The following is a 24,640-nucleotide window of genomic DNA, read 5'->3' on the forward strand; positions in this document are numbered from 1 at the left end:
TGTTTTTTGAACCTGTTCCTCAGCAAAACATTCAAAACGTGCTACAGCCCTCTGAATCAGCTTTATTTGGGTGGAACAATCACAGTCTCTTTCCTAAATGAACAGCTATTAAAAGGATTATTAGTCATATTTATACAGGCGTGTGTCTACAAATGAACAGACTCAGTTTCCTGCAGGACTTAATTAAATGAGCAGTTCATATAGAAACCATTGGTAGAGAAACTACAGTAAAATGTCCAGGACAGACTTTAACTGCATCAGTGTCCGTCTTTGTTTAGCAAGAATGACAGTAAAAATAAACATTATCCCACTTATTACACTTCTACATGAATGAATTCATTGACATGAAATAATGAGTTAATACAATTTCACAAAAAATGATGTAAAAAGTCAGCCAGGAATTGACCAATCACAAACAAGTGTACTACTGATCAGAAACCACTTCATGTGACGTACCAAGATCTTGATACACAAGTCAAACATCTCCTCCGACCATGTCGAATATACAAATATGACTTTAATATTGAATCCATTTTACTAGATTTTTGGAGTGAAGTCTTTATTTTAATTTTTTTTTTGAATTATGCATTACTGGCCTGGTCAATGGTTTACCTGCCATCGGAAGACTGTTTTTCTGATCATGTAGTGTGAAAAATATGTATTTTAATATGTCTGTAAAGACAAAACAACGTGTGATAATTATATGTTATGATTTTATAAAATACTGACAAAATGAGCATTCTTTGGCCAAATAAGAATATAAAAAAATGCTTGACCTTAATCCTTGAGATTTACATGAACTTCATCACTTTTAGTACTGAGGAATATTATAGACTCAAAAACCGCCATTCATGTATAAATTAAAGATTAGCCTGACACTAGTGATTATTTCTGTCTACATAATTTTATGACCTATGGCACATAGACGTGAACCAGGAACTAACTGTCAGTAGATCAGTAGTGGGGTAGCAAAATTGAATCTTTACAGCAGGTTAACCTTTAACAGACTGCTGTATTCCTAAACCTAATTCAACTTAAGCAGAAAGGAGCACTGAATGCCTTTATTCAAAACTGTGCTGTTCATTTCAATTGACCTCTCTCATTACAGCGCCCTCGATAACCGCCTCTCAATGACTGCAGGTATTAAAGATCTTTTACCCCTCGTTCTCCAGCCCTTTCTTACTATACCTTAAGTATTTTCCTCAGACTCTGTCAATACCGCAAGAAAATGATTGTGCTCTGAGATTAAGGAGGCATTGTTTCATATTTCACACACCCAATATAGGTCGTTGCAAAGCTGAACAGAGCAGCCATTCAGAACCAAGCTGAGCTGTATAAACAGCAAAAATGGTCTAATTTGACAGATGACAGAATGGTTTGTCAGCAAATAATCTATTTTAGTTATGATAATGTTGTGTAAGGGTGATTTTGGTTGTAAGTAATTTTTTCGACAATTTGCATTCCTGTAGTTTGACGATTGTGTTAGCAGCACAAAGGTCATTGGTTCAAGTCCCATACTGATAAAAATACCCTACGTTGCTTTGCATAAAAGCATCCGTCATATGCATATAGGTAAATTTGGTTTAACAAAATGGTGTGGTTTTTGGGCACCTGTTCAAAATATTATTCACTGCTAGCTGTTGATGCTCTTCTGGGATGTGATGACGTTTATTGAGGTAATAAACACAGAGTTGTCATGTCACACCTAGACTCTGGAATCGACTCCTCATTCCTAATGCCAGAGAGACAGAATCAATTCTGTATGGAACCGACTCGGAGCACTAGGTAAACAATGTGTAAAAAGGTGTTTTCTAAGGAAAAGGTTACTTGGGTTGCTATGGTTGGTCACCAGGGCACTCTGGATGGCTGCATGATTGATATTCAGTTGTTGCTAGGCAGCAACTAAACCCTGGTCTCTAGTTTTTTTGTGGGGTCCTTAAATGTTTGTAAACTTTGCAGAGAAATGGACACCGCATGCGTGATATGTCAGCCACAAACTTATTGTTCTCTGTAGTTCACTTCCTGTTCCTCGGTATAGTTGTGTTCTTGTTTCCCCCCCATGGACAAACACGGACGCTGCACTGACTGCCGAATTGTACATCAATGCCGCTGCCATATTAAAAAGACCAAGACTGAACTATAAACATACAAGTTGACAGAGAATTGCATTTAAGCAAACTAGACAAACCCATTTTGTACTCTACTTGGATTAAAATACTGAAACAGGTGGAGAATGTAAACATTAGTGTGCTTTTATCCAGAAACAAATCTGCTCCTCTGTTGAGTTGTGTTTATTGGCAGTCTTGTCCTCCCCAACATGGCGTTTTTTGTCGGACTTGTCTGAAGTTACGTATTTTGGAAAGGGGTTCTTGTAGAGCAGTTTGTCTGTTTAGAGTATGGGTGTTCGGTTCGTTTTTTTGGAGTCGACTCAGTTTCTCGACTCCCACTTTTGGAGTGGATGGAATCGACACTTCGACTCCATTTACTGTCATTCAAAATGGGCTCAGGAATATCAAATAAATTAATGTAACTTCAAAAATGTGGAAACTTTGGCCTGGGAACCAATCTCCAAAGTCCCTGTACAAAAATCTAGTTATTAGTATTGCAGTCATTGAACATTTTTATTTATACATTGTATATACCAAAATGAGATAACTCCGTTATACATTGTTTTCGAAAATCATGTATTTATTGTTTTTTATTGTGTTAGTTAGCTGTATTTTTTTGTTATGGCGTAAATCAAAACCAACTGCAGTTTGATTTATATTAATTGTAATGCTCAATAGAAAAAGAAAAATTGGTCATTTGGGAACCAAACTCTCCATATATGAAATATAAAATGCAAATTTGAAAACTGAAACTTTGGTAAAAGAGGTTCCCGGCCCCTAATTTAAAGCTACTGTGAACAACATGGTGAATTCCATGTAACGGGACGAGTGGTGTATGTCGATAGAAATAGCTCACTTTAATGTAAGAAAAACATACTGTAACGCTTCATTATGTATGGTCTTTATACACCTCTCAATAGGTAGTTATGTATATTATATTGCATTTCTGTCAAAAGATCCTCCAAAAAAATATGCACTGGACCTTTAAATGGCCCATCATGATTAATCCCAACACATCTGATCTGTGATTTTCTCATAGCGAGGCTTTGGCTACGCTGGGCTTCAGTTTAAATGTGATTCATGTCAACTCCGGAGGTGTTATGATCAAACAACTCCCTCAAATCTGGCCTCTTTGAACTTTATAAAGTATATCATCATAAATCTCATACAGAAGTGAAATAGTCGGTGTTCCTTACAAGTCAAAGTTATATAAACTGTATTTTAAATTTAACCTTTCTATATTTCATTCCATCGCTTCCTGACAACAACTGATATCAATTAAACCTGGATATATAAACACGCACTCATTTGAGTTATATAGGGCTCACAATATAGCACTTTATCCCAAGTGCATGCCATAGAGACGCCAAACTGGTGGATCTTATCATCCTAGTACTGTTAAATTGATGCCTCAGGACAGATTTGTTGGCACGCACCATGGCGGGTTAAAATGTTGTTAGTAAGCACGAGACCTGACAGGTGATAGTTTCCACAGGTGAGACAAGCACATTTGACAATACTGTTACTATGGGGTGGTGTATTGTTCATCTTGTTTTGGAAAAGAAACAGGATCTCGCTGCGGTTGGGGAGGGCTGTCAGAGATCAGCCTTGCAGAGGGAACAGCACGGGTACACCTCTGGGGAAAGAAGCAGGCGTTTACAGTGACGGTACACGGCAGAAGCCTCCAAGGGTGATACTTCTGTAAAGTTTGAGAGGCATTGATCAGGAATGGAGGTGTTAAGTCAAATTCCACAGATAATACAAAGTGACATCGCTACCTACTGGCCTGGCATGCATAAAACAGCATTTTCAAACTGTTTGGCGAATCCATTTTTTGACAAATTTGTCACATGTATGTGAAACTTCAACAATATAATATTTTTACAACGACCAACTAACACACGTGACCCTGGATCACAAAAAGCTGTTCAGCTTTCATGTGATCTAAAAATCTACATTTCAAACAATTGACCCATAAGACTGGTTTTGTTGTCCAGGGTCACAGATGGCAAAAGGCATGATCATAAAAAGCATTAAAAGTTGGAGATGTCAGGACATTTTCAGACCTCAAACTCACATCATCATTTCGACTGATCACTCTCTGGGAGGAAGGAAAGACACAGCAGGCATGTAACCAAACCTACAGATTTGGCAGAGTAATAATGAAGTTTTAGCCTGGAAGCGAAGCACTTTGTTTGACGCAAATCCAAACAGAATTAAACAGCAATCACACCGCGCCTTCAAGCGTCCTGTTGACAGCATCTGTCTGGAGGTGCTTTCAGCAAAAAAAAGTGACAGACTGTTTTCTTGTTTTAAGGACAACACCAAATTACAGAAAAATCCCAAAGAGATGAACCCGTTTCAATCGAATATTGGAATATTGCTCATAGCCCAAACATGAAGACATGTCCTAGGAGAAGGAATGTCAGAAATATTCCAGAATTATATTGGAAATGTGTGAAATGTGAAAGACATACAGCGAGGGAATGTGGAGGTTTTCTGAAGGAAACCCGTCCCATGTGTGGATGACAGGATTAGTGCGTCATGGATTATATTCAGGATTCCAGATGTCGGACTCGGAAGGGTGTGTAGACAAAAGTAAGTGTGAGGATGCAACACAGGGTAATGACGTCACTTCCTCAGAATCATAAGACATTAAGCCCTTACGTGTACAGACTGCATCATACAATAGCTAATCACCCTACAATATCAGATCAACACTGCATTTAAATATGCAATATTTCAACATATATTTCTGCAGTCACATTTAACCATTATCGATATCAATAACAGCACCTGACCTTATAGGCATTCAAATACTGGATATAACATGACAGTCAGACACCAGTGCTGAGTTAAGGGCAACATCCCATATTAAAATAACATAAAGAGGCATGTTGTTCTTTTAATCAATTATCTATATGACATGTAATAGATGGCCATATTTGATCTATGCAACATGTCCTGCTGTTTTTACATTACCATTTTATGAGCGAGTAGACTTTAAAAAAAAGAAAAAACTGTTCAACAGTTCATAAAAAGACAGGTTCTGTTCAGTTGTTTTTGAAACACTTTAATGTGTGAAAGAGCTTTTAGTAGTGGCTATGGTTTTTTAAACAAATCCTAACCCATCCAAATTCATACAGAAAAATTATAATGGTCCCTACATAGTCAACATATTATAAATCTCATTAATGCAAAAATGGGGGTTTGCTTTATAATATTAAATCTGCAATCTGTATTTTTCTGTTAAAGACGAACAAGTACATGAAAAACAGTGTTGAACGCGGTCTGATTACCCAACCGCCACTCAAAACAGCTGACGTATGATGATTCATAATTATAAAAAAATGCCAGTTTGACGTCATTTGACTTCAACCTACGTAAAGACAAGTACACCTGCACCTGGACTCAACTGAAGAGGCGATAAATTAAAGAATGTATGTAAATGTATATAAACGGAAATAACAAAAAATCAACAAGATTGTTTTTGAAAAGAGTCTGTTATCTATATGGTTTATCAGTTTGAGTCCAGTCAGTAGGCTATATATTTCGGTCAGTCTACAAAGATATTTTATTTAAAATGGAGTTCCCTGCTGTTCTGCAACACACACACACACACATAGCCGTCCTGCATTCCTGACAATTCATGCGCCGCACAGCTCCTGGTCTCCAAGATCCAGTGAGACAGCTGCGTCCTAGGCCCGTGACCTTTACTGTGCTCAGGGCCTTTTCATTTCTCATCTGGCTCACACACCATGAACACTGGATGTTTATGTTTTCTGGGATTCAGGGAATTAGGTGGGATTCAAACGGTGTTAAATCACATTACAGAACAGCAACAATGTCAACAGCAACTCCACTTTTTACTACTTTACTACTCTTGACCATTACGTAAAAAAACCTGCCACTCTACAAAATTCCAGCTGGTTTTCACTTTGGAAATATGTAAATAAATTTGTGCCAAAAGTAAAAAAAGAAGAAACACTCGAGAAATGAGGCAACATGCACATGATTCAGCAAAGATTTGCAAAAGGCTCTTAGTCCACATTGCTGGTCATCATTCACAAAAAAACATGGATGTTGTGAAGCTGGTATAAGACAAACCAACAGTATTATCGACATTTCTATTACCTCAAAACTATTAATTCAAGGAGTGCTGTGTGCATGTGTTCCTATGACTCAAACCCTTGAGGTATATTTCAATACAATGTTCAACAAATTGTTTAAACACACAAACCCAAAAATCTCACTTTCATTACACAAAATAGCATTAAAAATGGCCAGCAAATGATTTTGTAGATATGAAGTAAATAACACATTGTGTTTGATCATCACAACATTGTCCATGTTAAAAATAATAGATGCTCTTCACAAAGCTCAAACATCTCACGGAACGCATTCTGACATTGCACTCTTTTACGTCTTTTAAACTTATTGCAACTCGAATGTCGAATTAAATCCCCCCAAAATAATGTAAATTGAGTTGTTTTCTATCAGTGTACAATGTGTTTTGTACAACATGAATGATCTATATGGCCAGTTTAGTGGTAAGACATGGTAAAAGTCGAACAACAACCCTCTTTTTAACCATTAATGTGATGACGGCAGCAGAAATAAATCTTTGGTGAAACGCAGGGCTACTGGTTAACTAGTAATCTATTAAAACATTTCCTTGTACAATCTTGCAAACGTTTCAGAGCCAAGATCTTGTTGCAGTGGCGAATTTAGAATAAAGATGAAAACAAGCAAGTTAAAGTAAGATTTGTCCATCAGCCACTTCATGTCTCAAACCATCCAGCAAAAACAAATACTTAACAGCATATTTCTTAAAAGCATGTGTGTATATTGCCAACAAATTTCACCATCATGAAGGCAGGTGACCTAAAAACTTCCCAGCAGGTCCTCTGTGAGATTCTATTGGTGTGTTGCTAGGCTTTCGCTTGCTGATCCAAATGAAAAGACCCCTCTCTAATAATATAGCTCAAGCTTCTCCTACAATGTGTGGTATTTCTTAATCTGCTTTATCATTTAAGTTAATCGTTTTTGAAGGAGAGTGTCTCACGCTGGAACTTTGTCAAATGAATACGATAAACGAAGTGTACGAAACTTCTGAAATTGATCAAGACAGCAGCTTAACTAATTGCGTGTGACCCACTTCTGTAACCCCTGACCTCTGACCCCCTCAGGGTTGTGTGTGTGTGTGTGTGCTCCCAGTGACCCGTAGAGGCAACAAGTGGACGTGTACTGACTTTGGATCAGGGAAAATGTGTTTTTATAATTTTTATCATTCAATTAACTTCATGTTTTAAGCAACGGTGCAGTTATGCTGTTATAAAGCTGCTACGCATGCATTTATACACAATTGTGTTGTTTCTCAGGGTTTTGTGTGGTTGTCATGAGGTTGCAAGCGAACCCTTGGCGGACTATATTTAGTCCTTCCACAAAAAACATAGAAACGTTTTTCACCCATTTTGTGCTGGCATTTAATACATTTAAGGTTTTGTTGAAATCTCTTGCCCTAACAATAATCTACAGACACCTCACTAACTACATGCACCAATCAAGCATCCCGATGACAGTTATTGATTTGACAAAGCAGTCTGTTACACCTGCAAAACTATAAACTGTGTGTTTACACACAGCTTTTCTTCCACAGCTCTTGCTGCGGAACCTTCTATGCAAACAGGAGGATTCAGGATGAGGTCCACATAACTCAGACCACAACGACGCAGAAACTAGATCTCCACAACCAAAGCACTAGTACAGAGAGATTATTGACATTAGTTCATGTGTTAGAGGATTTCATGCCACCGGCATGACAGAAACATCAATTTTGAGAAAAGCAATAAAGCACGTCTCAGGGATTTAAAGGTCGACTACCTGTTTGGATCCTGTTTGTTATGCAGGCGCAAGCCCCAATGGTGGCTCAAGCAACACAAACACGTAAAAAATGCGTCCGACCATGCCAGGACTTTCTTCTGCAGAACACAAAAGATGATATTTTGAAGAATGTTGTTAAAGGGATACTTCACCCCAAAATGAAAATTCTGTCATTGTTTACTCAACTTCGAGTTGTTCCGAATCTGTATGTATGAATTTTGTTTAGATGAACACGGAGAAAGATATTTGGAAGAATGCTTGTTACCAGACAGATCTCGCCCCCCATTGATTCCTAAAGAAGGAGTGTTCTGTTGAACACAAAATATATTTTAAAGAATGTAGAACAGAAAACAGTTCTGGGGCACTTTTGACTACCATTGTAATTTATCCTACTATGGGAGTCAAATGGGGGGCAAAACCTGTTTGGTTGCAAGCATTCTTCCAAATATAATTCTCTGTGTTCATCAGAACAAAGACATTTTTATACAGATATGGACCAACTCAAAGGCGAGTAAATGATGACAGAATTTTGGGGTGAAGTATCCCTTTAAAAGGCACCCTTGACTTGCATTGGTTTTGTGTCGATACAATGGAAGTTAATGAGTACTTCTGTTGTTCAGTTAAATATCTTCATTTGTGTTCTGCAGAAAAAAAGTCATGCAGGTTTAGAAATGACATGAGGGTGAATAAATGACAGAATTGTAATTTTTGTGTTAACTGCCCCTTTAAACAATCGGCAGTTTCAAATTGACAATCCAACATCGTAGTTATTTCAGTTGGGTTTCTTCAGATAGAGAAAATTGCAATATTATATTATATGTATTTTAATAGCATATATTGTGTATTTTCCCCCTTTACTACAGTAACCAATGCCTAATTGTATATAAAGCTGCTCTGCAACAATGAAAAATTGTGAAGGCCATTTTTTATCAAACTGAATTGAATTTCATTGATTTCAAATGCTCAGTCTTGTTGCATTGAGAAACGCTTATTACTGTTACCATGTGACGTTTCTCTAATGATGTTAGAAGCCGTAATGTAATTGGCCTGGTTTGCCCTCAAGCATCTAACCGAACACAAGCGATCACCTGACTGTCTGAAACAAAGACAACCACACCTTCCATCAAATTGCACATTGCCACCACTGAATGGATGACGTTCCTTCGCAGTAGCCTATAAACCTGTGGGTTTAGGTAAAATGTGTACCAGAGGGTGACTCAACGCCTCTCCCTTGAAGTGTTCTGGCAAGTAAGAACATTTCTAAAGTCTGGCAACATGCAGGAGGAGCTCGCAGGGCCCGCACTATTGTGAAAACAGGTCAGACGCATTGTGCGAGGACAAAGGCGCGCACACACAACCACTACGGGAGTGACATCAGCCCTTTGGAAAACAAAAACACAGCAGGGGGAGAAAGAAACGCTACGCCGACCCAAGCTTCAAGCTTCCTAAGACTATGTGAGAACTCACAGCTTTGACGCGATGACCCAATTTCCATACCTGTCTATTACAGCTTGGAGTCACTATGAGTGGGAAAGGCATTATGGGAAAGTGCTTAAGAGCGCCGAACCCAGTGAGTTAAAGACAAGCTTAGGTTTAACCAGAAATGATTTAGCATTCTAACAAACCACAAACAAACTCCTGACCAGATACTTTCCTACCATCACTATTGAGGAGAACATTCAACACGTCGGAGTTGCACAATGGATTCCAAGTGAACTAAATGCAATCTAAGTAGGATTTGTTCATACTTGATCCAGGAAGGAATTTCAGATTAAAACACTGCAGAGTCCTCATGAAATGGCCTTGGCTTAAGCACAAAGGTGTGATGGAAAGATGATCTAGACAACATCGTAAAGAATACAGGAGCCTCATAAAATAATTGTATTGAAGCATTACACCGAATTGCCGAAGGGTATTTCTGAATAGAAGAGGCTATTATGTGAGGACATTTCATATGTAAATCATCAAACTCAATACAAACACAGAAAAACGCCACAATCCTTATTTATGGAAATACAGTAACTCTCTGACTGGTATTTCAAAGGTCACGACAGGATTTGGATTTTTGCTCACTTTGTTAAATGCCTATTTCACACAATATAATTATTTTCACGTTTTGGAAGATGGGGTAATGCGTCAAAGTGCTCTCGTCCAAGAAGAAGAAGATGAAGAAGAAGAAGTGCTCTCATGAACGTGCGCCATACACTGACAAGACAGAGGAGAATATATCCATTAAAGTCTGTATTTTGGTTAGTTTTTCACACATAACGCGTTTGCGTCGCTTCAAAAAAAAATGTCAACTGAGCCACTATGCCCGGACGGACCAATTTAAAGATGTCTTCTGGACCTTGACAAAACCTGACACCATGATGTCTATGAGGAGACCTGGAAATCTCTCGGACGTCACCTAAATATCTTTATTTGTGCTCCGAAGAGGCCAGAAGCCCTCCAAACATGTTTAACGTCAAGTGGGTGAGTTAAAAAAATCTAATCACACAAAGTAGATTTTTGGGTGAACTTCCCCTTTAAGAACCCAGCAACACTATTACACCACCTGTGTGTTCAACAGGTAACAATGGCGTTCATTCACTCAGCAACACTTTGCATTTTAAGCTTAACGTTCCAACAGCCGTAAACGAAGATGAAAAGACATTTGCAACTGTTTGTTTTGTAACTAAATTAGCAACGCTTGCAAACAATTTACATATGTGTACAAATCTAAATAAATTTAAATCTTTTACTTTTCTAAATGATTACATTACTGTTATTAAATAACAATTTACAATTAAATGATTACAAAACACATGAATTATGTGCATACCAGCGTATGAAGACTTTAAAATGTTCTTGAATCAAATACTTTAAACTCACGTTTCTCATCATCTTGGTGCACTAAAGATGCTGCTCGTGACAACACATCCAAAGGCGTTTCCATTCTGGGCAAGATCCTGATCGTGGAAAAAAAACACACATTTTAAAATGAAAACACAAGACTTTCTTCATTTCTCTTTCATGCGCGTGTTTTCTCTCTAAACGTCTCGTGAATCTGTTTTTTTCGTATATCGTGTCACGTTCTCTCAAGAATAAACATTTCAAACGTGTGAGGTTCGCAGCGTCCCACTTCCCACACGTAACATTCCACAGATACCATTCCAGTCAGAGCTGCGCAGCTGTGCGCAGCTCGCCTTATCTCTCATTCAAACGTTCACGTTTACACTGGTTTTAAAATAACTGAAGATCGCTCTTATATTGTAGCGTTTGAAACGCGTCTCACCGCGCGGCGCGTTCATTCCAATCAAACCGCGTGCGAGCGTTGCAAAACATTCGCTACAGGTTATTTGATTATAATGGGAGCGTTGCGTTCTAGCTGTGTAGCGTCGCGTCACTTGCCGCGTGTTACACATGAGGAAGTCATCGAGACTTTAGATATTCAGTTACTTATTAATGCGTTCACATTCGCGCGTTGCAAACTAACTTCCTCACAAATGTCGCTTACTGAACGGACTCATTTTTCTCGATTTATTTGGTTAAATGAAACGTTTGTTTGACTTCCATCATATTATGAAATTCATATAATGACTTCGCTGCTATGTACATTAAGAGTCACTTTAAAGTCGTGTAAACTTTACTACCTTGAAGCGCCACTTTGGAATCTGCTGGATCACAAAGTTAAGCAGAGATGTCAAGCGAAAAGCCCGCAGAAAACGTTAAATCCAGTGAATAAAGTCCAGCGTTGAAGTCGGTGATCCAGGACTGAGCGCTTGAGAAGTGGCAGTGCGCGAGCTGTGGGAAGAATGCTTGGAATGATGGAATTCGCTTCCTAGCAGGTGATGAGAGTGAAGGACTCTCATTGGTCAGAGTCAACGGAGTGACATCAGCACACATTATGTTAATGAGCGAGTGACGCCACATCCTTGCAACAGGTACAACGCGAAGCGCACAAACACTGCTGTACAGCTTAATAGAAATGTTTATTAGAAATATTGTGTACTCCTCAGTCATCAATTCACACATTTTATAAATATTTGTAAATAACATGGTGAAGTCAGGATTGTGATGATTTTCTGCGCCATCCTCTCCACATTTTCTGCAGCTTTTTAACACTGTATGACACAGTTTTGACAAGACCTGTAGAAACATCAAAGTATATTAACATCAGTCATGTCCTACTGTTTCATAAACGTCAGCCAAGCATCTAATCATGATAGAGAACAACATAGAAACACGTCTAATACGAATTCCCTGTGTTCTCTATAACAGCAGGTCTAGGCTACAAAATATCATTTCAATGTAACATCTAGACGGTCCTTTACCGGCTGTGGCGATTCCCTTGGCACTTTGTGTTATGCTGGAGGTTTTCACTATTGACGAGATTCCTGATGAAATAAAAAGCATACATATGATACACGAATCGATGATTTGACCGCGGCTCATCCAATCGTTCCTAATCTGGTTACTACTTAATATGTATGTGCTTTGTTTCGGCATCACATAACCAAACAGAGAAATGATGCGATCATCACCAAAGAGTAATACTCCAATTTACTTGTACATATCTGAGATGATCTGCGATTCATATTTATCATGGAAATCCTACGAGAGTGTGAAATAATTGTAAACTGTGCTTTGATCATTTGGGTAAACACACACAGGTGTTTGTGTGTACTGAAGTGACGGTTATTATGACAATGAGACAGGTGGGTGAGGCCACTGGAGAAACTCAACACCACACAACCCAGCCAGCCAGTTTGGTGAGTCCTGCAGACATCTCGCTTCTTGAGAACTGGATTATTCTTCGGTGTGGTGTAAATAATTCTGGCCATGCTTTTCAAATGAGATTAAGCTCGGAGTCGAAGCATCTGGAGTCGAAGTGTAATCGCTTTCATGTTAAAACATTTCCTCATGTAGAAGTCGAATATGCAAAGACACCTATAGTAAAGCCACGTCTATTGTCTAGATTTCTCTGTTTGTGAGCATCCCATCTCAAGTCGACTGTTAGCAGTTCCATAAATCACGTGCATTGACAAAGATCTGTTTTACCTTGCTGTACGACTGATCCGCAGTCTGGGTCCTGTGCCACTTGCAGCAGGATTTCCTCCACGTCTCTGTTTTTCCCAGGTGGATCCACCAGACGTGTGATCTGCTGTTGTAGAGTCCGTGGAAGAGCCATGAGCTGCGTGAACTGACCCTCTGGACTCTTGTCAACCTGGTCAATAGACAAAAAGTGTGCTCTCAACATAAAATACTTTACTGTTACCAATTTATGATGGAAGAATGTGGCCTGGAACATTAGCATGTAGGGTGGAGTTGAGGTCTATTCACACGGGGACCAATTATTTTTTATTTAGATGAATAAAACATATTTTGCATTCCACCAATGCTGTTGTGTGACTGCCTCCTCGGGCTATTTTAACACAATAAAAAAGAGCCGAAACAACAGAAGGATGACTGCATTTACACAATTTATGAATGTTTGCCACGTCTAAACCCACTTGTTTGTTCATTCATCATCCAATAGATCAGCGCGAATTTCATACAGCTGTAGACACTGATGTGCTTTGCGTGTGATGTGTAAGTCATGTCACATCCTGACGTGACTGTGCACATGAAACACATTTCCAAACATCAGAACGGCCTTCAGAACCCCATATAGATCTAGTCATTTGTTGATCTTGTGGGGACATTCATGAGAAAAAAAACCTTCTGAATCAACCTAAATTGTTTATTTGAAAAATAAAACTGCAGAGAGGTTTGTTTAAGGGTTAGGGGATAGAATATACAGTTAGTATAAAAATGGCTACGTCTAAGGACGTGTGTGTAGGCTGTAGGTTTCTAAACAATATACAGTATATATTTGTACAGTATAAAAAGCATTATGTCTATGGAGAGTCCCACAGCCCCAACGGTTACAAATAAACCTGTGTGTGTGTGTGTGTGTGTGTGTGTTTGTTCGGGCCACAAACATCAACACAATGAGGATCAGATAAGCCAAAACAACAGAAGTTAACCAGTTAAAGCGCAGGGGATACTGTTTGAAGAAAACAAAAACATTCAATCCGATCAATGCAACCCTGCCAGTTTAACAGGGATGTGTTTACAGAGTGTTTATGTAGCCACACTAAAATTTCCTTATTATAAAATTCTTATTATATTTCACAGTAACAACTCTAGAATGCCAGTTGAAAAGGCATATGAAACATGCATATCAAATATACTTTGAATGAGGTGGACGTGAGCCATCACATGACATCTCTCACCTCCAGTCGGCCCTGTTGAGGCTTGTACACCACCTGTGGGCACTCTTGAAGAATATTGTTATATAACTTCCGAAAATGTGGCATGTTGTCCTTTACGATGTTGGAGACCTTGGATTTATCCTCGCCAATCACCATCCTGAAATCCCCTACAGTTGGAAACCATTCATTACAATTCATTCTTTCTAAGTACAATATAAAGAACAGGATCACAAGTTATATGCCCATTACTAAAAATAAAATAGCATTATGTCTATGGAGAGTTTTCAGATGTAAATAAGTTACATCTGAAAACAGATTTTGCTATATTCACCAGAGTAGGACAGTCCCGTGATCCTGAGAAAAAGGTCTTCTTCTGAAAAACTTTCAGGCAGCATCAGGAAGGACGCGATCACGGCACTTTTAAGGTTTCCCACGAGAGCGGCCCGAAGTTTTCCACTGTCATTCTGAAGCAGAATACGAACCTAAAGAAAATCCATGTTGGTCCATTATTTGGTCTTGTATTGAAATGTATAAAATATCAAACAAAATTGAATTTTCAAATGCTGGTTATTTCACATGAAATACATTTAGGAAGTTAACATGCGGTGTGACATTCTAGACATCATATAAATGTTTTAAACAGCTAATTTTATGCCTCATCGTGATTACACAGAATATTTGTATGTTTAAAAAAGATTTCAATCATCCCATAACTATTTAAAATGTACTAGATAAAGGCGGTGAACAGATATAATAAATGGTGACAATTTAAAAAGTAATTGTCACTGGTCACAGAACTTAAACGCTTTTCCATGTACACATTATATGTCAACATTACAGATTTGAAAAAGCTGTACAGATTTATTTTTCAGGGACATTTTTTCAGGATTTATGCTTTGGTGCTGCCATCTATTGGTTCTTAGTTGTTACTGCTGAAAGAAGATCTAGAAAAAAATACTCACAGGTTTGTGTAATCTGCCTGCCACATAGAGGGTTTTCCAATGACATAAGTCATTGATCAGTGTATCTGTACTGATCACACCATACTTTATAACCTGCAAAGACAAGTGGTTGTAGAATGTAATATATTTAAAAAATCTGTGTTTTATGTACAGCAAGCATTTCACGGTCTCAAGGTGTCAAATAAGTTTACATATGACTGCTGTCATCATGTGTTTTTACCCGATCATCGGCCGGTACTAGCGTGTTGAAGTAGATTCCAGCTCCGTAGTCATTCTGGATGTTGCTGATCCGTTTAGGGCCCAGATACTTGAGGAGAGAGTAGTGTTTTCTGTTCTCAATGAGGTTCATGCTGTGCCATGTGACCGGATCGTCCACGGCAAAAATAAAGTCCAGCATGTTCTTCTGAAACACACAAAACAAAAAACACAATAACGAGACAGTCAATGCAGACCAGGCAAATCAAGTCATACACACATGAAAGAAAATTGGTTGTGGAGATTAAAATTAATTTACAAAGACAACTACGTTTTTTGAATATATGTATATTGTATGCTTGTGTTATATAAAGAATGTGGTTGGCAGTGGCGGCCGGCCAATAGAGGGCGCTAGGGCGCCGCCCCCCCTTAAGTCACAAAAAAAAAAATTAAAACAATTAAAACAAAAATAGTAATAATAATGAGAAAAACATCAGTATGTCAATATTTGTGTGTTTTAAATATGGAATGCACCCAGTAATACATGTAAAATATGATACAAAATCATATTTGCAACCTTTCCTCTGCCTGTCTGACCGCTTCATCAGCTCTGGGGCGATAGAGAAAGCGCCCCAAGGAGGCGGGTCTATGTAGCAGTTAAGCCAATTGCTAATTTAAGGTATGAATGTATGACATAAAATTTAGCCAATCAGCGTTCTTAAATAGAATCCAAGAAGGGCGATAATTTTATCGCCCCAAGCCCTGATAAAATAAGGACTGGGCTCGCCTCTAGGGGCGCCATTTTTACTAAACGACAATGGCGAGCGCGGACGTTACTCCTCCAAGACCCAACCCTAACTCGGTGAAATCTCTCCTCCAAGATCCGTTTGAGAGGAGAACTTTGTCGGAGAAAGTTCGGGTGAAAGAGCTGGGCCCAGAACAAGCTGACCTCTCAATTAAACAGCAGGCTAGCGAAAAAGGGAAGCAGTATATGCGCGGCTTCTCCCGTAGCTGGTACACCAGGAAGGCTTGGCTAGCTGGGTGCACCCATGCTAATGCTTTATTTTGCTTTCCGTGCTTGCTTTTTAAAACGACGGGGACAGATCCAGCATGGACAGTTACCGGAGTGAGGGATATGAAGCACCTGTCAGAGAAGGTAAAGAAACACGAGAACACCAGGGCACATATGGATAACTCTGTAAAGCTAGCCATATTAGGAAGGGTGAACATTGCTACGCAGCTGGATGACGGCCACAGAATTGCGGTGAGAAAACATAATGAGGAGGTGGATAAAAACAGGCACATTTTATCCAAAATTATCGATTGTGTGAAGTTTTGTGGTGCTTTTGAGTTGGCCTTGCGTGGGCATGAGGAGACTGACTCCTCGGACAACCCCGGCATTTTCCGGGGCTTGGTGGATTTTGTTGCCTCCCTTGACAGTGTGCTGGAGGAGCACCTGAAGACAGCTACTGTTTTTAAGGGCACGTCAAAGACGATACAGAACGAGCTGTTGGACTGCATGCTGTCAGTGCTTAAGGATTACATCCTGGAGGAAGTAAAGAGTGCTGATTTTATCGCAATTCAAGCCGACGAGACGACTGACGTTTCCACCCACTGCCAGCTGGTGCTGGTGCTACGCTACATCGATGCTAACAGTAACATCCAAGAGCGGTTTTTCGAGTTCATTACGATCCAGAACGCAACCGCCGACACCATCGCTACAGCGCTGCTGGAGAGGCTCAGCACCATACTCTCACATGGACAAAAGGCCAAACTTATTGCCCAGGCTTACGACGGAGCAAGTGTGATGAGGGGAGCCACCGGCGGAGTGCAGCGTAAAATAGTGGATGTGTACGAAAATGCGCACTACGTCCACTGCTATGCACATCAGCTGAACCTCATCATGCAGCAGGCTACTTCAGGCATCCCCAGGATCGGCACTTTCTTTTCCGACCTTGCAGGATTTTCTGCTTTCTTCTCCAGGTCTCCCAAGCGAACCACCGTGCTTGACCAAGTGGTTGCGCATAGACTCCCCAGAGCCTCTACAACACGGTGGAACTTCCACAGTCGCGCTGTAAACACTGTGTACGAGCACAAGGAAGACCTCCTATCGTGTTTCCAGACCATCAGAGACTCTGGGAACTTTGACCCCCCGACTGTCAGAGAGGCTGGGGGCTTTGTGAGGATGCTCGAAGACGAGGCTTTCTGTTTTTTCCTGGCACTGTTCCACAAGATCATGCCAAATGTGGACATGCTTTTCAGCCAGCTGCAGAAGAGGAACATCGACCCTGTCTTCATTAAAGCACTTGTCCAGAGGTTCACAGACAGCATGCTAACAATCAGGTAAATAACTATATTTACTATTGGCTGTTTCTAATTGTTGTTAGAAAGATGAATAGCTCACTTCCAACAGTGCAAAAGCCTAAATGTGTCTTGTCATCAAAGTGAGTGATTATCATAGAGCACATCACAATTATATTTGTTTTAGGATTTTAAAAGGAAAGATAATACACAATCAGACTTTGATAATAATGCAGGAAAGTATTACACCGTTTGTAATAACAGACTTATTCAGGTGTCCACCAGGTCAGTTTCTAGAAGAGGCCTAGTTGTTATTGAAGATTCAAGATTAACTTTATTGTCATTCAGACTATTACTTACATAGGACAAGTGCACAGCAGAACAAAATTATGTTTGCATCCCTTAAAAATGGCTTAAAAACGTAATAACATAAGTTAATTATGTACATCACAGGTTAAAAGCAGTTACTAGACAGTTTGTGTGTGTCATACACACACACACAAATATATATATATATATATATATATATATATAGTCGCTGGTTATGTCTGTGTGTTGAGGGGGGGTTACAGTGAGTTAAGAAGTCTGATGGCAAGTTATCAAATTAAACTTTACTTTTTGACCCAGGGCCTCCGTTCCCTCTTTGTGTGGGGACAGCGCATCTGACGAGCAGCAGCATCCCATAAAGCGACGGAGGATGCTGGGACCAGGAGAACAACAGAGGTTGGCTACAGAGGTAAGTTGTGATGTAATTGTCAGTGTTTTCCCTAGAACTTTTTTTCAGGCCTGGTAGTATGTAGCCAAAACCAAAAACCCTGAACAATCAGCACCTTAGTAATCATATACTTGACTTGGACATAGGCATGTGTTCAGTCAGGATCACTTGCATCAAAATAGCTTTATTGCAAATTAAAGCTGAGGATGTATCTTTTACAGGTATGTGATACCATCCTGATTCATGCCAAGGAGAGGTTCTCCTTCACCCAGCACCTCATCAGCGCAACACTGTTGCACGGAGAGTTGTTCACACAACACAGTGTGAAGTTTCCCGATACAGCGCTTGAAACAACTGTGGAGGCATACCCCATGTTGGACAAGGCCAAGCTTAAAACTGAACTGTCCCTCATCTATGAGAACAGTGAGTTCAAGGCTTGTAGTGGTGCAGTGCCCCTGTTCCAGTTCTTCATGGAGAACAACCTTCAGAGCACTTTCACAGAGACTGTCAGCCTCCTGAAGATCCTCATCACCACACCCATGACAACAGCTGAGTCAGAAAGGTGCTTCTCTACACTGAAGAGGATCAAGACCTTCCTGAGAAACAGCATGACACAGGATCGCCTGAATGCTCTGGCTATGCTCTCCATGGAGAAGAAACTTGTCAGGGACATTCCTGACTTTAATAAAAGGGTCATTGAGAGGTTTGCCACTCAGAAGGACAGACGGGCAAAATTCCTGTACAAATAAGATGACACACACACACACACACAGATACACACACACACACACACACACACACACACGTTTCTTTGTATATAGTTGACCTTAGCATAAAAATCATTCAGTTATATATGGTACTCTAAAAAATGTTAATAGTGTGTTTGCTAATATTACTGTATATATGTTTTGTATCAATTAATTGTTGCAGTTCTGGAGCACATTAACAATTAGTTACATTTAGTTTGATCATAAAATACTTTATGCTATTCTTCCAGTCAAAGGTTTGAGTTCAGCCACTTGATATCCATTTCTATATGTAGAAATAGTCAATTGTTTACAAGTTCAGTTTAAATGCAAATAAATATGGAGCGATTTTAGTCTCATTAATTATTCATGCGTAAAACAAGATACACACATGCGTAAACAGTTTCGCGTGCATAAAACCTAATTTACGTGCACATAGTATATATTTACATTTACGAAAAGCAATTCACGTGCGTAAAACAAAACTATTTTCTCACAAATTACGTTTCGCAAACATACAACTGCGCACAAAACTTTCGAAAAGTTAAAATGTACACGTTTGTCTTGTTTTACGAATGTGCGAATCGTCACACACGTGTGAATCGCCTTGGACGTGTGTGTGTGTGTGTTTTGAGACTCTCCTGGCGACGCAACCCCTTCCACTTGGGTTGTCGTACTCTTTAGCCAATCAGATTCAAGCTTACCATTCAACCAATTACAGGACTCAAGGAAAACGGCTCTGCGCAGCTTTGGTGCAGGCGGCACATAGTTTGTTTTGTAGGCTAACGTTACATAGTTTAACCGTTCACGGCGAGTCTGTTTTTATGTTTTTAAACGTTGCTTACGTTACCATTACGATATGTGTTTATGTCAGAAAGCCTGCCTTAGGAACTAAAGTGTTTTTAGTGTTTCCCAGACGGACCAGTATTAGTGTAACCTATCAGTAAAGGTTTCATCCTTTGTTCATGTTGCTGCTCCTTTTCCGTGATGTATTCATTTATTTGCACAATGTTGAAATCAGTATTATGTATGCTATTGCTGTTTCGAATGTTTACATTGTTTGTATTGTTCCGCTTTAGCGGTTATTTGCGGACGTGATTGCCGCGATGTTTCTAAGCTAACGCTACATGTAGCTGCTACAAACGGGTTTGCACATTACTACTTGTGATAATATATTACCCTAAATATTATTATATGTGGTGTTCATTGTATTAGGGTTCAGGTGGAGATGTAGGTTATACATTTGTACTGTGCATATTTGCATTATAAGCGCTATTGGCTTTGCTAACAATGTTAGCGATGGTTATTGATAATTTGTAATTGTTATTATTTATCTTGTTCCTTCGTAGAACAAACCCACATGTTCAATAGTGGCAACAGGAATAAATAGGATTGCCAAACAAAGCCTCAATGTCTTCCTTCACTCTTGATTCTTTGACCGGAATCTGGTTCATACTTGGCCACCTCAACCAGTTAAATTCTTAGAGTAGTATAGTTCACTACTTGACAGTTTATGTGGTTACCAATCCAAAATAATAGAGTTGTTACATGAAAATGATTTTGGTTACATGTGGAATAAAGTGTTTTTATCGACTGCAAATCTTCAGTTTCCTCCCATTTTGCGATTCATTGCTGTATCATGGCTATTTACCTTACCGTGTTTCTATCTGAGGTCAGTAGTATTGTCAAAGACGCTTTGTGTCGTTTTTATTAAAATCTGATAATACTAGTTAACTTTAAATGTAGTAATTTATTAGTATGTGTCTATATAGGGTAATATATCTATCCATTTAATCTGAATTAGTAAAATAATCCCTTCAATGGCGTTTACAGAAGCGAATAAGGACCATAACACGTATGTCTAACTAGACTATATTCATTTACATGAAGAAAGAACTACAAAGTCAGGGGAAACATTAGAGTATTTCAAACTGACTTGACAGAACACATAGTGAAATGAGACCAGGTGGACAGCAGCGAAGTAAATTGAGTAATGTATTTTATTTAAAAGTAAAAAATATAAGAAATTGTACCCACGAAGCAGCGCAAGCGTAGAACAGATCGTAATGTGATTAACGTGCGGTGAGGGTGATGCGTCATTTCCGTTGTATTTGAGCCAAACTGCACTAAAGTTGCGCAGAGCCGTTTTCCTCGAGTCGTGCACCCTCAGTGGGTTGTGATTGGTTGAATGGTAAGCTTGAATCTGATTGGCTAAAGAGTACGACAACCCAAGTGCGTTGCCAGGAGAGTCTCAAAACACACACACACACGTCCAACGCGATTCACACGTGTGTTACGATTTGTACATTCGCATAACAATACAAACGTGTACATTTTAACTTTTCGAAAGTTTTGTGCGCAGTTGTATGTTTGCGAAACGTACTTTATGAGAAAATAGTTTAGTTTTACGCACGTGAATTGCTTTTCGTAAATGTAAATATATACTATGTGCACGTAAATTAGGTTTTATGCATGCGAAACTGTTTACGCATGTGTGTATCTTGTTTTACGCATGAATGATTAATGAGACTAAAATCGCTCCATAAATAAAAGGCTTGTGTTTGTGCATCATGATGTTTATGTTTTTGTGTACGAATGCCTCAACTTTTTAATATTGGCATTAAATAATTACTGACTATTTCACTGAGCACTGCTGTCCTGCAGTTTGTGTTAAATTTTATTGCGATGGTTACGGAAACAAAAAAGTATGGCACAGCCCCACCGAGAATATTTTTCACCAGCCGCCACTGGTGGTTGGTTTTTCGTTGTTCAACCATGTTAACTCTGCACCGTGATATAACAATGTGATGCCATTACTGTACCGTAGCTCATTCACAGAAAGATAACAGACGTCACGTGAAGACCTTAAAACGTTTCTTACCCCCACCTGACCTTGAGAGGTTCCAGTCTGTCTGAAGACAGCAGATCCATAAGCGAACGCCAGACTGATGTCCTGCGGGAAGAGACTGAAGATCCTCCTGTAGAAAACACTGCTGTTCTGTAAGGCTGGAACAGTCATGATGAAAACGACATGTGTGTTTACCAGCAGCACACGTGTCAGCACGTGAACATGTTTACATTTCTCTCAGCTGTCAGACATCACAGCTGTTCCGACGAGACGCAATATTCTGCATTAAACTTGCTGCTATTAAACGAATATATTCACAGTAATTGTGGGTAATGGAATATTTGTCTATTCTGAAGATGCTCCTTTCAGCTGTGGCTGGATTTGAATGACAATTTCCTCGTCAAGTGATAAAGTGTTTGTGTCCGTAGCGTCAGTGATTCACGGACGCCACCTCGCGGTCTGGAGGAACATTACCATAAGGTGATCCGAAGTGATCATCCCTATGCCCCTAAGCCCTACTACATACAAAACATATTTAAGATATCAATATTTATAAAGCTGCTTTGGAATATGCACATTGTGAAAAGAGCTATATAAATAAAATTTAATTGAATATAAATTAACACAAGCGTTCGTTAATAAACATATTGCCATCTACATTTATATTCCTATTCTTATTAAGTTAACATTAGAAGCTACATTACAAACCCTATATGGCGACATTTATATTTTTAATATTAATGCTTTAAACGCAGCACTTTTGTAAATGTTAAGATTATACATTTCTTGAGCTGTGAACAACCACAAATATGTATTTTTAGAAAATAATAAAAAGTGAATGGAAGTGGCGTTGCGAGGGTGGGGCTTTGTGGGCTCAAAACCCTCATCTTTTTTTAAAGATTTAAAGCGTTTCATTTAACAAATAAGAACAGTTTAAACATATGACTTCTGATATGTTTTTGAGACTGTTTACAACGTATCTTGGCAAATTTGTGCAGACTTAAATGAATACAGTGTAGGCCTTTGTGATGGAGTAGGTGTAAAATGGGATCCTTTCCTTTTAATGTGCACATGAATCAACTGAATAAACAACTGAGGTTGTTAAACTGGTTCTTTAGTTGGTAATAATGAACCATTTTATATAAGCAGATCATTTGCAGATTCTATTTTCTCCAAGTAGTACTGGTTTCTGAATATACAGCTGTGAAAAACATTTCAAAGACCACTTTCAGTTTTTTTCTGAATTGATCTTTTATAGGTATTTGTTTAGGTCAAGTGATTTTCCTTGTTTTATTCTGTGAACTACTAGCAATATTTTCCCAAATTGCAAACAAAAAAGTTTCTATTAGCATTTTGTTGCCGATTGAAAACCGGAGAAACAGGTGAACATAACAGAAAAGATGCTCTGTAGTTTTTTAGACCTCAAATGCTGCACAGAAAACAAGTTCAGATTCACTTTAAATCAATACAAAAGTCATATTTATCCAGGGACCCGTTTCAATAAGGAGGTTCAAGCAACACTGAGTTAAAATATGAACTCTGAGTTGATTTACTCAGATAATGGCTAATCTGAGTTTTCTGTTTCAGAACAGCTGGTTTCAATGAGTTCAATCCACTCTGAGTAAATTCACTCTAGGTTACGTGTTCACCGCGGCTTTAAAAAGCCATCATCTGAGCGAAGATAACACGATTCACCATGGCAACGCCACGTGACAAAAAGCACTCCGTTTATTTCTCGCCAGTCGAATTGGAGGCACTCAGGGGCGTTTCCTCCGAGGAGGCAAGGGAGGCAGTGCCTCCCCTCCTCCTCGAAAATAATCGAATGAGAATATTATTAACAGTTCAGAAATAGAATAGGACAGCGGATATAACGTATTGAGCTAAACATGAGATAAGTCAGCGTTTACAACAGTGTGAAACAGCGACCCCGCTCGAAAGAAATCCAAAGGGAGGCTCTTGCCTCCTCTAAGCTCATTGACTTTAAATATACCCGCTAAAGCGTGCTGTGAGTTTGAGTGGGGGTAATTGAAAAGAATGGAGAAAAGTCACGTGAGAGGAGGCAATGCCTCCAACGGGCTATGATTGGATTAACTCATCAGCGAGATCCCGCCTTCCTGCTCGTCTTCATCATACATTTTAAACTGCGGGCGCTAAATTAGATTGAACGTTAATTCAATTGTTTTATTAGTTGTATTTATCGGAGTTTAGGATTCGTGTCGGAGATGGCGGAGGCAGAGGAGTTATCGATTGTTGACAGTGTAACACTCCCGTCCATTTCCCTACCTGTTTTCCCTATGGACTTCATTTCACGATCCCGCACCTGTTCGTCATCCGTAATCACCTCGTTTCCCGCACCGGCCAGCCATCATTGTCATTACCAAGGACTATTTATACCCTGTGTTTCCTTTGTCCCCTTGTCGGTTGTTGAATGTCTTGTCTTGCGTTACGTGTACCTGTCTGTTTGATTTATTAAAAGTTACCCGTTTTTGTACTCCTGGATCCGCGTCTGTCTCGTCCGGCACGTGAGCCGTGACAGAATAACCGACCTAACAAGATGGATTACATCTACATCTCTCCAGTGGACCAGCTCGTGGGTCTTCAAGACGGACGGCCACTGGAGAGGTACGTGGAGGAGTTTCTTGAGGT

General features: G+C 39.3%; 2 protein-coding genes across 7 annotated transcripts in view; both read right to left on the reverse strand.

Moving 5' to 3' along the window:
- vgll4b (vestigial-like family member 4b) overlaps positions 1–11,853 on the reverse strand; it is a 28,221-nt gene extending 16,368 nt beyond the window's left edge. The window contains exons 1-2 of the mRNA XM_079483041.1: positions 11,624–11,853; positions 10,863–10,939 (exon numbers count right to left, since the gene is read on the reverse strand). Of these exons, the coding sequence (XP_079339167.1) occupies positions 10,863–10,926 (64 nt within the window). The 5' untranslated portion in view covers positions 10,927–10,939; positions 11,624–11,853. The remainder of the gene's footprint in view (positions 1–10,862; positions 10,940–11,623) is intronic.
- Positions 11,854–11,872: 19 nt separating this feature from the next.
- tamm41 (TAM41 mitochondrial translocator assembly and maintenance homolog) lies at positions 11,873–24,357 on the reverse strand. Of its 6 annotated transcripts, none has more exons than XM_079483035.1 (9): positions 22,225–22,503; positions 22,028–22,136; positions 15,410–15,592; positions 15,190–15,282; positions 14,559–14,709; positions 14,249–14,394; positions 13,032–13,197; positions 12,305–12,367; positions 11,873–12,119 (listed from the first exon to the last, which is right to left on the reverse strand). In XM_079483035.1, exons 3-9 carry the CDS (start codon positions 15,584–15,586, stop codon positions 12,037–12,039), a joined length of 879 nt encoding a protein of 292 aa, XP_079339161.1. In that variant the 5' UTR covers positions 15,587–15,592; positions 22,028–22,136; positions 22,225–22,503; the 3' UTR covers positions 11,873–12,036. The 6 variants fall into 6 exon arrangements, with proteins under 6 accessions (XP_079339161.1, XP_079339159.1, XP_079339160.1 ...); XM_079483033.1 differs by having other exon boundaries at positions 11,874–12,119; positions 22,028–22,124; positions 22,225–22,440; XM_079483034.1 differs by having other exon boundaries at positions 11,918–12,119; positions 22,034–22,124; positions 22,225–22,396.
- Positions 24,358–24,640: the final 283 nt, after the last annotated feature.

Source organism: Barbatula barbatula, assembly GCF_947034865.1.
Source record: "Barbatula barbatula genome assembly, chromosome: 20".
Lineage (NCBI taxonomy): Eukaryota > Metazoa > Chordata > Actinopteri > Cypriniformes > Nemacheilidae > Barbatula > Barbatula barbatula.

Bases quoted from the DNA above. Each gene is read 5' to 3' on its own strand.
- tamm41 (XM_079483032.1), bottom strand. From the start codon at position 22,165: ATGACTGTTCCAGCCTTACAGAACAGCAGTGTTTTCTACAGGAGGATC. The intron at 14,395-14,558 runs GTGAATATAGCA...TTCCAACTGTAG, and splicing joins CACGGGACTGTCCTACTCTG to GGGATTTCAGGATGGTGATT. The intron at 12,120-12,304 runs GTAAAGGACCGT...ATGTTTCTACAG, and splicing joins CAAGGGAATCGCCACAGCCG to GTCTTGTCAAAACTGTGTCA.